We start from the raw sequence: 14,254 nt of genomic DNA, 5'->3' as shown, positions 1-14,254 counted from the left end.
CCATGTTGTACGGCGCGGCCGCTGCAGATTGCCGCCGTGCGCATGCGCGACCATGGACCCAGCAATTCTCCAACTGTATCGGCAGCGAGAGCCGGGTGCCCTACACTGCCTGCCCACTGCCCCCCACAAGGTGGAGGATCGGTGGCTGTTTTGCACCATTTTTCAATCGTAAAACGCCACCCTTCCTACGCCAGCCTCAGCACTTAGTCTCAGAATCGGACAATGCAACCCCCAAGTCTTTGTTTTCTATCTTCTGATTCTACAGTAACCTGCTGCTTCTTCAGTGCTGGAGGGTCCATGATTGTCCCTCCAACTGTGAGTGCCCATGTGCTGTCTTTAATTGGACAACGAGTCTACCTCCTAGCCATTAATTGGCCAATTCCTAATTCAGGGAAAATCACCAGTGAGTTCCTGTTCTCCACACAGTGAGTCCTTCCAAGCCCATTTCAGACTTAGTGGGATCCTGAGGCTCAGAGGAACAATCCTGCCTTGTGTGTGTATTTCAATGTGTCTGTGATGTGTGTGCGTGTTCCTGTGTGTTGGTGTGTTTGTGTGTGAGTGTGGATGTGAATGTGTGTTTGAGTGTGGATGTGAATGTGTGTTTGTGCACGAGAGTGTGTGTGTGAAGAGTGTGTGTAAATATGCGTTTGTGTTTTTGTGTGAGTGGATGTGTGGGAGAGTTTGTGCATGTATGAGAGGGTGTGTATGAGTGTGCGTTTGAGTGAGTGCTGGGTGCAAGTGCACGTTTGCGAGTGAACTTGTGTGTGAGTGTTTGAATGAGTGTTGTATGTGTATTTCTGAGTGTTTGTGTGTATTCAGGTGTGTGTATGAGAATATAAATGTGAGTGTGTGAATGAGAGTCAGCTTGTGTGTGTGTGTAAGTTTAAGTTTAGGTAGCTGGAATTTAAATAAAAATTGAAGAGAAAGCATCCTTTTTACAAGCTACGGCCTCTCCATTTATTCCCTCAGCAGCATTTTAAAATTTGTTTATTTTCTCCACCTTCTGGTAGTTTAACAAATTGATGAAAGCATTGACTGCACTCCATCTGCTGTAACTTTATGTAATGACTGAACATGCCTGAACACAAACTGAATCACTCACTACCTTTTGGGTAAGGGCAAAATTAAGAGAATGAATTTCAGACCCTGCAAATATTGTTTATGTCTGATGAGTGTTTAACAACATTTCAGTTTTAAAAAGGAGAATTCTTACCTTTGGTATCATCCCCACGCTGTGAATTCTTTGTCAGATTCCGATTTAACTTCACTTTCACTGGTTTTGCAAAGAATATAGACTGTGCTTCCTGGTTGTTCTTTCTTTGCTTGCCCCTCACCATGTGCGGCAACACTGAGATTTGAGCAGCATCTCCTGTAGACTGGACTCTCCTCTTATCTGACTGGAAATTGATTCAGATCTTCGATTACGTTGTATTGATAACACTCTTCCCTCTTCACTTTCTTTTATTCAATCAAGGGGTGTGGGTGTCGCTGGCTAGGCCGGCATTTATTACCCATCCCTAATTGCCCTTAAGAGGATGGCGGTGAGCCAACTTCTTGAACCGCTATCCTCCATGTGGTGTAGGTACATCCACAGTGCTGTTCGGGAGATAACTCAGCCCATCTCTATTATTTTCCTTCGTGTGTATAAGAACAAAGAACAAAGAAAATTACAGCACAGGAACAGGCCCTTCGGCCCTCCCAGCCTGCGCCGATCCAGATGCTTTATCTAAACCTGTCTCCTATTTTCCAAGGTCTACTTCCCTCTGTTGCCGCCCGTTCACCACCTCCGCTGGTGGTGGTGCCCGGCTCTACCACCTCCACTGGAAAAGCGTTCCAGGCACCCACCACCCTCTGCGTAAAAAACTTTCCACGCACATCTCCCTTAAACTTTCCCCCTCTCACCCTGAAATCGTGACCCCTTGTAACTGACACCCCCACTCTTGGAAAAAGCTTGTTGTTATCCACCCTGTCCATACCTCTCATAATTTTGTATACCTCAATCAGGTCCCCCCTCAACCTCCGTCTTTCCAACAAAAACAATCCTAATCTACTCAACCTTTCTTCATAGCTAGCACCGTCCATACCAGGCAACATCCTGATGAACCTCCTCTGCACCCTCTCCAAAGCATCCACATCCTTCTGGTAATGTGGCGACCAGAACTGCACGCAGTATTCCAAATGTGGCCTAACCAAAGTCCTATACAACTGTAACATGACCTGCCTACTCTTGTACTCAATACCCCGTCCAATGAAGGCAAGCATGCTGTATGCCTTCTTGACCACTCTATCAACCTACGTTGCCACCTTCAAGGTACAAAGGACCTGAACTCCCAGATCTCTTGTACATCAATTTTCCCCAGGACCCTTCCATTGACCATATCGTTCCGCTCTTGAATTTGATCTTCCAAAATGCATCACCTCGCATTTGCCTGGATTGAACTCCATCTGCCATTTCTCTGCCCAACTCTCCAATCTATCTATATTTTGTTGTATTCTCTGACAGTCCTCCTCGCTATCTGCAACTCCACCAATCTTAGTATCATCTGCAAACTTGCTAATCAGACCACCTATACCTTCCTCCAGGTCATTTATGTAGATCACAAACAACAGTGGTCCGAGCACGGATCCCTGTGGAACACCACTAGTCACCCTTCTCCATTTTGAGAACCTCCCTTCCACCACTACTCTCTGTTTCCTGTTGCCCAGCCAGTTCTTTATCCATCTAGCTAGTACACCCTGAACCCCATACGACTTCACTTTTGCCATCAACCTGCCATGGGAAACCTTATATCTCTAGCTTTGCCTTAAATGAATCTTCTTTTCAGGAGATTTCACCACGGAGTTTGAGAAGCCTTTGTTAGGCTCCATTAAAGAAGATCATGAAACATGGCCATGCTCTTTCAAGTATTCAAATATGTGCTCTTTAAGAATGAGTCAATATAGTCCCGACAAAGGCAAATGTGGCTAATTATCTTTGCACATTTTAGGGGCAGCATGGTGGCGCAGTGGTTCGCACCGCTGCCTCGCAGCGTCGAGGACTCGAGTTCGATCCCGGCCCCAGGTCACTGTCTGTGTGGAGTTTGCACAGTCTCCCCGTGTTTGCGCCGGTCTCACCCCCACAACCCAAAGGTGTGCAGGCTAGGTGGATTGGCCATGCTAACTTGTCCTTTAATTGGAAAACAAATAATTGGTTGCTCTAAAATTTAAAAAACAATTAAAAAAAATAAGCCTTTGCTCATTTTAGCCTAGTGATGTTGAGTCTGAGTGGGACACCCATCTCATTGTCCTGGCTTGACAGAGCAGGAATCCCCTAGCTCTAATTGCTGAGTTTCACATTGGGGAAGAATACATTTATCAACCAATCCATTGGGAAAACTCACTCTTAAACTTTGGATATGAGTAGAAAAGGAAGTCATGACAACATTTTCAGGCTAGCACAGGATAAATATAATAAAATCATAAAGCCGTTTTTATTATAATCCCTTGCATGTACATGTCTGTTCTCTGAACAATTCCAATTTTACTTCTGAAATGAGCTCACTGGTTCCCTCTAGTGATCGCCAAGGTGTGGTTTACTCTCCTGTGCTGTGATTACATCACAGGATAAATACTGCTCAATAAAATGGATTTGGTAGTAAACAGATTCTCAATGGAAGGAGATGTCTGCTGGAAGATTATCATCCTTCATTGTAATGGGTGAGGGAATGGAGAGTTTTATTTAGCCAAGTCTGCATGATAATTACCTGAGCAGGTGAAGACAAGAGCGCAGAATCGCTGACTCCGTCTTGGGATAGGGTATACTGTCTCACACAATAGAAGTAAACAATTGAAAATAATTAGTTGCACAATTATTTGTTTATACAAGACTTTCACCTTTATACAATTTAATTTAAAATTTAAAGACCACGGTCTCAATCTCTATTTTCAATCTGAAATTTTCATACGTTTTAATCATGTAATTACGGCAGAAAATAATTTTTGGTTCACAGATGTAAATAAAATACTTGGGTGAGATATTGGAGGCACCTGTCAATCAATGCCTGATCAGAAACTATTACTGCCACATGGAACAAAATAATATATTTTTTTAAATTAAGAGTATCCAATTCATTTTTTTTCCCAATTAAGGGGCAATTTAGCGTGGCCAATCCACCTACTCTGCACATCTTTGGGTTGTGGGGGTGAGACCCATGCAGACACGGGGAGAATGTGCAAACTCCACACGGACAGTGACATGGGGCCAGCATCGAACCGGGACACTAGGGTATTGCCATGAGGCAATAATGCTAACCACAGCTCCACCGTGCCGCCCCGGAACAAACTAATAGTAACACAAGGAAACCATAAACTGAGAATTTATAAAAGCAGGTATCTGATTATATTATATTCAAATGAACTCTGAGTTACAGCTGTATGTTTTTGGATGTGTCATGTATGGTGAATCTATACTGGGTGTTAGCACTGGTTAGCACTGTGGCCTCACAGCACCAGAGATTTGGGTTCAATTCTGGCCTTGGGTTACTGTCTGTGCGGTATTTTCACTTTTTCCCCATATCTGCATGGGTTTCCTCCGGGTGCTCTAATTTCCTCCCACAGTCCAAAGGTGTGCAGGTTAGGTGGATTTGCCGTGATAAATTGCCCTTCAGTGTCCTGGGGTTATGTGGATAGGGTGGGTACTCTTTCAGAGGTATGTTGCAGATTCGATGGGCCAAATGGTCTCCTTCTGCACTGTTGGGATTTTGTGATTCTATGACTGTTGGAATGATAATGTTATGTAAATACTGAAGATAATTAGAAAATGGTGAAGTTAATGACAGAAATAAAAATGTTTGTTCAATGTTTGATGTGTGGCCTGCTAAATATCTGAGATTACAACTATCTATATGGAATTTTTTCTCTCAACTAACACTAAGTGGACAAGGATTTTACATGTAACTGGGAACATTTCTAATCAATGTTTGTAAATGTTGGACTGAACTCGATTCCATTTGCTACATTACAACATGTCCTTTGTTTATCAATTTTGCTCGACATGAACCTATGGACCCACCCTCTCATTTATTGAGCAACATTGCTCTTTTTAAAAGCCATAAAGCAAGGGACACAGCCTGCATCAACATAGTAACTACCTCAACTGTTAGCTGGCCCAGGGCTCCATGTAGAAGGCAGCACTTTTAGCACTTGCATTTTTAAATACGTTCCTTCGGATATGACACCCACATCACAAATAGAATTCAGTGCCTGTGTTTTGAGCATGGGACTAGTTTAAACCATCCACATTTCTCACCACGAGTAATGAAAAACATTGCCATCAGCCAACAGCTGACTTAGAAAAGGTTGCCAGGTTACTGACTTTGGTAAAAGAGCAAACAAACCAGTTTTCACCCAAATACATACATCTAAAAATAACACCCACAGGAGATTTGAGCTCTATGTTACAATGAGCACCATTCAACCACAGCATTGTGCCCAGTGCTGATTCACGGGGTGAATAAGGGTGATGTACCATCAATTGGACTCGAGTCGTGAAGAAGTTCCAAATATCAGGCTTTAATGAACTAGTTGTGTGCCCGGCAGTCGACTTACAGAGAAAGGCCGACTGCCGGCTGCTACGGGTTCTTATACCCCGCCTCGTAGGAGGGGCTACTGGCCTCTCGGCCAATCGGCAAGCAGTCACATGACTGACCTCAGCCAATTGGCAGAGAGACACATGACCTGCCTGAGCCAATGGGCAGCGAGTCCTCTGCACCAATGGCAGCACTACTCTGAAGTACCGTAAACCTCCTAGTCATACCACCACAAAGGGGAAAGGTCAAAATCGAGATTCGCGTCTGGTGCAAACCATTTGCGATTCACCCAGCTGGCGACTCCCAATGGCGAGTTCCAACTCTCACCCAAAATGGCGAATATATCATTCAGCCTAATTAGCGAGACTGAAGTCAAATGCAGTGGCCTCCCATCTGTTGTCTCCATCTCCACCTCCCGCTGTCTGAGGAAAGCGGGCAGCAAAATCAAACACCCCACCAACCCGGCTTATTCACTCTTCCAACTTTTCCATCGGCCAGGAGATACAAAAGTCAGAGAACACGCACTGACAGATTCAAAAACAGCTTCCTCCCACTGTTACCAGACTCTTGGATGACCCTCTTATGGACTGATCTGATCTCTTCACGCATCTTCTCTACTGAGTACATTGTGCATTTATGTATGCCCTATGATTTTTTAAAATATATTGAATGATCTGTCTGGACTATACTCAGAACAATGCTTTTCATTGTACCTCAGTTCACGTGACAATAACCAAATCCAATCCAATCCCGGGAGTCAACCGGCTTCCCAGCGAGAAGTCACACGGGCATCGTTTAGTACTCCTTTACAAAAACGTGAAGCTGGTGCAATGGCTACCAAGGGGAGGTGAGGAGGTGAGTAGCCTTTTCCATTTACCGGCATGCAGCTCAAGGGCACCAGAGCGACTGCCCCAGTATTCAGGGAGGGATGGGGGGCTCGAAGGGGCCAGATTGGGGGTTGCCCCTGAGCGGTGGAGGTGATGACCTTTGCGTCTATGATATTGTGGAGATCCATAACAGGGACAACCATAGCTGCAGCCTGTCCATCCTACCAAACACTCCAGGACAGGGCCTTGCTGCAGCTTCCCTCTTGAAAGTCAATTTCACTCCCTCTGACTGTGAGCAACCTCTAGCTTCACAGCTGAAGGCTATTTGAAATGACGGATTAGCCCTGTTTGTCGTGATAGTGCTTCACACTCCTGAACTCCCAGGTGCCTCCTCGAAGGCACAGGTGCCATTTCTGATAGGATGATTAGTGCATTGCATGTCCAGTAAACTTTGGTGCCTGAACTCTAGCAGCATCTGCACCATAGAGGCAGCTGCCAACAATCCAAAACTAAACTGCAGGGCTTACCACTGAGGATCTCTCACGGCTGATGGGTAAATGCCTGGATGACTGGAGGGCAGCTGAACAAGGCCTCCCTAATGTTCCTGGCAGAGGTCTGGGATCTAGGGCTCCTGATCTGGCTGGGAATGAGTGTGCAGAGTGAGGTTTGCCAGCACAACTGGCTTGCTGGATGGCACTCTGAGAGAAGGCGGGACAGTCATGGTAAGGGTGGGGAGGCTTGGGGGAATCGAGGGTTCCGGGATGGAAGCCCTAACTGATTGTTGTTCTCTCTCCTTCTCCAATTCTTTCCAGATGCAAATAGGGTTTCTGCTGTTAATCCACGGAGTCTGCCCTCGCTGTGATTCTTGCAACTGAGGCAGGCAGATGCTAAAGAAGGCAGCAAGGCCATTTCATGCTGGAGGTGGCACCACATGTTCAGGGGGGGCACACCCTGAAGACCTGGCCACCCATCAGGCTGAGGGAGGGGCCAGAATGGTCGGTCAACGGTGTGCCAAGGTGTACAGGCGTCGTTGGTCCGTTCATGAGTCGACATAGAGCATATGCTGCAGAAGGCGCTGCCTCAACAGAGAGGCAACAGCACTGGTGCTACATCCTTGTTGACATGGCAACCTGTGGAGAAGGAGGACACCCACTCCCGGTGAGGGCCACTGCAGCATTAAACCATTATGCCACTGGATAATTCCGGGGCTCGTGCAGACATCTGTGTGGCATATCACAATATGCCCGGGAGGTGACGGATGCTATGAATACCGGGCATCAGACTATGATTGTGAATCAGCGGACAAAAGTTAAAGTTTGTTTTTGGGCATGTTTGCCAGGGTGTTTCTTGGAGGCTGCAGTGCTGAGAATCAACCCACTCTTCACCGGCACTTTGCCTTTTTTTAGGCTTCGGGCAGTCTCTCCCTGCCAAGGCCTCATGCAAAAATATCTCTTGCTGGCAAACTGATCTCACCAGCAAGAACAGCTGTTCGCAGATCGGGGCACCATTTTGAATGGCAGTCCTGATATTCCTCTCACCCACCCTTTCAGCCCCCCACCCCCCCCACTTTATTAACATCCCCTTCAACCCCCCTACCTTGGCCCATCGAGTCTGCTCCACCATTCAATCATGGCTGATATTTTCTCATCTCCATTGTTCTGCCTTCTCCCCATAACCCCTGATCCCCTTATTAATCAAGAACCTATCTATCTCCGTCTTAAAGACACTCAGTAAATTGGCCTCCACAGCCTTCTGCGGCAAAGAGTTCCACAGATTCACCACCCTCTGGCTGCAGAAATTTCTCCTCATCTCTGTTTTAAAGGTCCCTTTAATCTGAGATGGTGTCCTCTGGTTCTAGTTTTTCCTACAAGTGGAAACATCCTCTCCATGTCCATTCTATCCAGGCCTCGCAGTATCTTGTCCGTTTCAATAAGATCCCCTCTCATCCTTCTAAACTCCAACGACTACAGACCCAGAGTCCTCAAACGTTCCTCATAACACAAGTTCTTCATTCCAGGGATTATTGAAGCTCCTCTGGACCCTTTTCAAGACCAGCACATCCTTCCTTAGATACGGCACTCAAAACTGCTCACAATACTCCAAATGGGGTCTGACCAGAGCCTTACACAGCCTCAGAAGTACATCCCTGGTCTTGTATTCTAGCCCTCTTGACATGAATGCTAACATTGCATTTGCCTTCTTAACTGCCGACTGACCCAGCACATTAACCTTTAGCGAATCATGAACAAGGACTCACAAGTCCCTTTGTGCATCTGCTTTCCGAAGCATTTCCTGATTTAGAAAATAGTCTATGCCTAGATTCCTCCTTCCAAAGTGCATACCCTCACACTTTTCCACATTGTATTTCATTTGCCACTTCATTGCCCACTCTCCTAGCTTGCCCAAGTCCTTCTGCCGCCCCCTTGCTTCCTCAATACCTGTCCCTCTAAAGATCCTTGTATCATCAATGTGAGGTATCAGCCAGTGGATTGAAGAGGGAGAAGAGGGGGTTTGGGAAATTGAGGGGTAGCAGGCGGGACTCATGCCATGAGAGAGTTAGAGGTCATCGGAGGTCATTTGTCTTCTTCCGACACTGGATGGCAGTCCTCCGTCATGCTGCCCACTGGCAGCTGCTGCCACAGCCTCCCAGTTGGTATTGCTGACCCTGCTGCTGGTCCCCAACCCCTCCGGGAGAACAGGGTGCCCCGTCTCTCATCCACTCTGTTGAGAAGCCTGGCCAGGTCGGCAACCCCAAAGTGAGGAGCAGGTCTCCACACTACCATCCTCGTTTCTTGACTGGGAGAGAGTGCTGCGGAAGCGTTTAAAAGCAGCTCCCCCTTGTTAGCCTCGAGCAGCTGAGACATGAGTAGGCGAATCAGAAGGCAAGGGAGCCAGGAATGTTGAGATTCATGTGGGGGCTCAATTTTGGAACGAAGTGCGGGTGAATACAGGTTGCGATCTCGGTATTGCAGCCGTTACGAAAGACCCCACCCAACACGCCCAAACTAACACTTTGAAATATTTTGAATGACGCCCAAGATATCTTCTAATTTGCTCCAAGGTGTATAGGATTATTCAGGTCACAGTGTTTACGCTAAAACTAACTTATTGGTTCATAAGGAGTGGGAGCTGTGATCCTGGAATTACAATGACTTTGTTACTGGTCCCACTGTGTCTCTGAGATCAACACTGCTTTTACTCTTCCACCCACTTAGGAGATGATTTACCTCTTTGCTGTGATTCTTGTGTCTGATCATTTGTTGACGTCTGAAAAAGGAACATTCATACAATTATTTTCTGATTCTCCATATCAAAGCTTAATTAAAATAATCATTAACGTGTGGTGTGTCTGCTTTTTGAAGCTCACTTGCATGTTCATATTTGCAGATGGGGCAAAACCATTTTCACCTTTGCCAGTGTGTACTGTTCTGATGACAATTCCATTTAGCAGCGCCATTTAATATAGAATTCTTTTTTAAGTCATAAGACAAAAGGTTCCAAACGGAGAGACTTTGGCAAACTGAGGAGAGGTGACCAAAAATCTGTTTGAAGAGATGGTTTATGCTTTAAAGATTGAGACAGGTTGGAGCGGAGACCTTGGCAGAGGGGATTCTGAAAAGTGAGGCAGAGACAGCAGGGAGACCTGCCACTAATTGTTTCTGGGGTTTGAGACTCATTGCAGAAAACCCAAGAAGCTTGTCTTAACTCACTATTCACACAGTGAGCATGAGAAGGACCAGGGCCGGCCCAAGGTACCGGCAACTCGGGCAGTCGCCCGGGGCGCCATGTGCTAGGGGGCGCCAGACTCGGGTCCCGCACATGCGCAGTTGGGCCGGTGCCAACCCGCGCATGCGCGGTGGCCGCCCTCCCCCAGGGCGGCCCCCTCCGCCCCCCCTCTGGCCGCCTCCCCCCTCCGTCTGCCCCGCCCCCCCGCCTTGCCCCCCCCGCCTCGGCCCCGCCCCCCCGCCTCGGCCCCCCCGCCTCGGCCCCCCTCCCCCCCGCCTCGGCCCCGCCTCGGCCCCGCCCCGGCCCCGCCCCCCCGCCTCGGACCCCCCCCCCCCGCCTCGGACCCCCCCCCCGCCTCGGACCCCCCCCGCCTCGGACCCCCCCCGCCTCGGCCCCGCCTCGGCCCCACCCCCCCGCCTCGGCCCCGCCCCCCCGCCTCGGCCCCACCCCCCCCGCCTCGGCCCTGCCCCGGCCCCGCCCCCCCGCCTCGGCCCCCCCCACCTCAGCCCCCCCCCCCCCCCAAGGGCGCTGAGGTTCAGCTTGCCCGGGGCGCCAGCAACCCTAGGGCCGGCGCTGCGAAGGACAAGGAATGTTATTAAACGTTTCCCCTTATATCGGGCAGCATGGTAGCACTGTGGCGAGCACTGTGGCTTCACAGCACCAGGGTCCCAGGTTCGATTCGTGGCTGGGTCACTGTCTGTGCGGAGTCTGCATGTTCTCCCCGTGTCCGCATGGATTTCCTCCGGGTGCTCCGTTTTCCTCCCACAGTCCAGTCCAAAGACGTGCAGGTTAGGTGGATTGGCTATGATAAATTACCCTTAGTGTCCAAAAAGTTTAGGAGGAGTTATTGGGTTACACGGATAGGGTGGATGTGGCAGCTTCAGGGGTCAGTGCAGACTTGATGGGTCGAATGGCCTCCTTCTGCCCTGAATGTTCTATATTGGACATCCGAGGCTGTTTTCAAATCATCACTGTCCTGACTGAGACGAACTAAATATAAACTCAGCCCAGACTAACAAGGTTGGGAGTTGCCTTCCTTCACCATAGTCTGACACAGACCAATGTTTTTACCAGTTGAGCTCTCAGAGAAATCAGAGCTCTGTGATGATTGTGATCTCAGTGCATGTCTTGGAATTCTCAGAATCTGGTTTTCTTCTAGATTTTATCTTTGACAAACTTATGTGAGGAATCATTTTCGTTGAGATAATTTCATCATTAGCAGCAGACTCAGATTCACTGCCATTCTCCTTTGATGTGTGATTAATTTCTTACTCTGAATCATGTAATGCCAATAGGTTTCCTGAATTCCCACATGTCATGCCATTGGTATCTCATGCACTATAGCCTTGGACACAGTGGGTGGAATTCCCCGCTCCCCATGCTGGGTGGGAGAATCGCGGGAGGGCCGGGCGACTCACGACACGCCGCCCTGGCACCCCCCGCGATTCTCCCACACCCCGCTCGGAGAATTGCCGCTCGCCGTTTTTCACGGCGACCGCCGATTCTCCGGCCCGGATGGGCCGAGCGGCCTGATGTTCCCGACCTGTTCACGCCGGCAGTAACCACACCTGGTTGCTGCCGTCATGAACATTAAAAAAAATAAAAATTTAGAGTGCCCAATTTTTTCCAATTAAGGGGCAATTTAGCATGGCCAATCCACCTATCCTGCACATCTTTTGGGTTGTGGGGGTGAAACCCACGCAAACACGGGGAGAAAGTGCAAACTCCACACAAACAGTGAACCAGGGCCGGGATTCGAACCCGGGTCCTCAGCGCCGTAGGCAGCAATGCTAACCACTGTGCCACCATGCTGCCCGCCGTCATGAACATGGCGCCAAAACTTTGTTTGTGGCTTGTGTGGGGTGGAGAGGGGAGTGAGCACCACGGCCATGCTCGGGAGGGGACTGGCCCGCGAGCGGTGCCCACCGATCGTCGGGCCGGCGTCGCCAAGGGATGCATTATTTCCCCTCCGCTGCCCTGCAAAATCAAGCCGCCACGTCTTGAGGGGCAGCGGAGGGGAAGACGGCAACCGCGCATGCACGGGTTGGAGCCGGCCAACCTGCGCATGCGCGGCTGACGTCACTTAGGCGCCGCCATCGCGTCATTCTCAGCGCGCTGCCTTGACGCAAGCATCAAGGCCCGGCGGCCGAGATTTACGGAACGCCGCTCCTAGCCCCCTGGCGGGTGGTGAATAGGGTGTGAGGAGCGGCCTCCGAGTTCGAGTTCAATCGGCCGAGTTCACAACGGCCTTCCCGATGCCGCGCAGAATCGGAGAATTCCGCCCAGTGATCGCGGGTGAAGTTACAACCTTCGGTCCTACCAAATCTTCCCCCAAAAGTAAATCAACTCCTTCCACAATCAATTTCTTAACCAATACTCAACCTGACACTATATCACACTCCGTTTGAACCTTTTGCAATGAAACTGTGATATAATCTCCACTTATCCCATTCACTAATACCTTGGCTTTCAAAAACTCTCTGAAGGGAAAACCAAATCCTTCTCCGGTAAGAGAATTTGAGTAGCCCCTATGTCCCTTAAAATAGTTATGTGTTTGGCTACATCAGTTGATGAAAATGGGGTGACCTTCCCCTTGGACAAAAACCTATGTATCTCTCATCTACCTCATTCATCATACCTGCTCCCACAGCAGTGTTTACCTCATGTCTCCTAAGTATAGTTAGATTTATAGTTTGCCCTGTAGTATTCTCCACTTTTGTTCCCTTTTCAGAATCCTCCTAATGAACCCCAATCAGTCCTATGGGCTGTCCTTGCAACTTCCAATATGCTGAGCAAACATGCCCCATCTTATTACAATGGAAACACCTCGGCCTTCAAATCTCACCTTCACCCTCAGTACTTTCCTTCCTGGTCTGAGGAGATCTTGAAGCATTCCCGGCTATCCATTCCTTACCTTGGCTACCTGCCTTTCTTTAACTCTTCCACTTTCTAACCTTTTCAAAATTATGGAGTGATGGAACAAAGGTTTAAATCGATAGATTTGCTCATAATCGTCAGCCATCATTGCTGCTTGTCTAGCGGTCTTCACCCTCTAGTCTTCAACATTCTGGTCTTATCACAGAAGATAGGGAATTCTTAAATTCCTCAAAGAGAATTACCTCTCAGAGCCTCATAGGCAGTTTCAACTCCCAATGCTTGTATCCATCCATTAAAATTGTTCTGCTTAATCCTTTCAAATTCGGCATAAGTCTGTCCAGTCTGCCTTCTTAAATTCCGAAACTTTTGATTATGTTTTGGGAACCAATTCATATGCACCCAGAATAGCCTTTTTCACCTCATCATAATCCTTAGACAACCCCTCTGACAGGGAAGCATAAGCTTCCTGTGCCCACCCCATCAATTTATTTTACATGGATAATGTCCACTTTTCTTTTGACCACTCCATTTGCGTTGCCACTTCCTCAAATGCCCCAAAAAAGTGTTCTACTTCTTTTTCTTCAAACCTTAGGAGGGTCTGTATAAATTTAAATATATCACCACTGGGTTTGGGTCTAGGATTAAGCTCCCCTCTAGCTCCTGACCCCTTTTAATTTCCAGTATGTTAAGCTGGAACTCTCTCTCTAATGCTTTTTACTCTCTCTTTAATTTCAACCTCCCCATTTTAATTTCCATTTGAAAAGCTGTATCTTTTTCTATGTGCTGCATTTTGTTACGAGTCCCTGGGCAAGTGCATGGTCAATTCCAGCCCCACAGACCCCGGACCTCTCAACAAATGTGAATTAACAAAAGATTCTTTAACCTTTTACTGCTCCAATGAGTTACAGACACCAGATTTGTAAGTAAAACATTAACAAATTGTTTATTAATAATAGGAGGAAAAGATGAATATATATAAATGAATAACAGAACAATGGTCTACCAGTCTACCTATTCCCAAAACCCCATTCCCACCCTCCACCCAACACACACAAGACAGCCACATGGTGAGGGTAAGAGAGGATAAAAAATGGGGATTAAAGGAGAAGTTTTGAGATGACTCTTTGCTGCTGCGGTTGCAGCCTCTGGGAAATAGATTTACTGAAGAGTTCCAGGTCGGTGGAACTCCACCATTCCAACACCAGATGGAGCTTTACACAGGATTCAGGTCAATGCACTTCCAACCTTCCACCACCA

The 14,254-nt window shown here is 48.0% G+C and overlaps 1 protein-coding gene across 2 annotated transcripts in view; it reads right to left on the bottom strand.

Annotated features, from left to right (window-relative positions):
• Nucleotides 1-14,254, bottom strand: part of dcdc2b (doublecortin domain containing 2B) — a 139,931-nt gene that overhangs the window by 36,548 nt on the left and 89,129 nt on the right. For both annotated transcript variants that reach the window (XM_038794814.1, XM_038794823.1), the window contains exons 6-8: nt 9,622-9,661; nt 3,744-3,800; nt 1,214-1,397 (exon numbers count right to left, since the gene is read on the bottom strand). In XM_038794814.1, coding sequence (XP_038650742.1) covers nt 1,214-1,397; nt 3,744-3,800; nt 9,622-9,661 — 281 coding nt within the window. The remainder of the gene's footprint in view (nt 1-1,213; nt 1,398-3,743; nt 3,801-9,621; nt 9,662-14,254) is intronic.

Source organism: Scyliorhinus canicula, chromosome 1, assembly GCF_902713615.1.
Source record: "Scyliorhinus canicula chromosome 1, sScyCan1.1, whole genome shotgun sequence".
NCBI classification, from domain to species: domain Eukaryota; kingdom Metazoa; phylum Chordata; class Chondrichthyes; order Carcharhiniformes; family Scyliorhinidae; genus Scyliorhinus; species Scyliorhinus canicula.
This window is presented reverse-complemented; position numbering and strand designations above follow the sequence as displayed.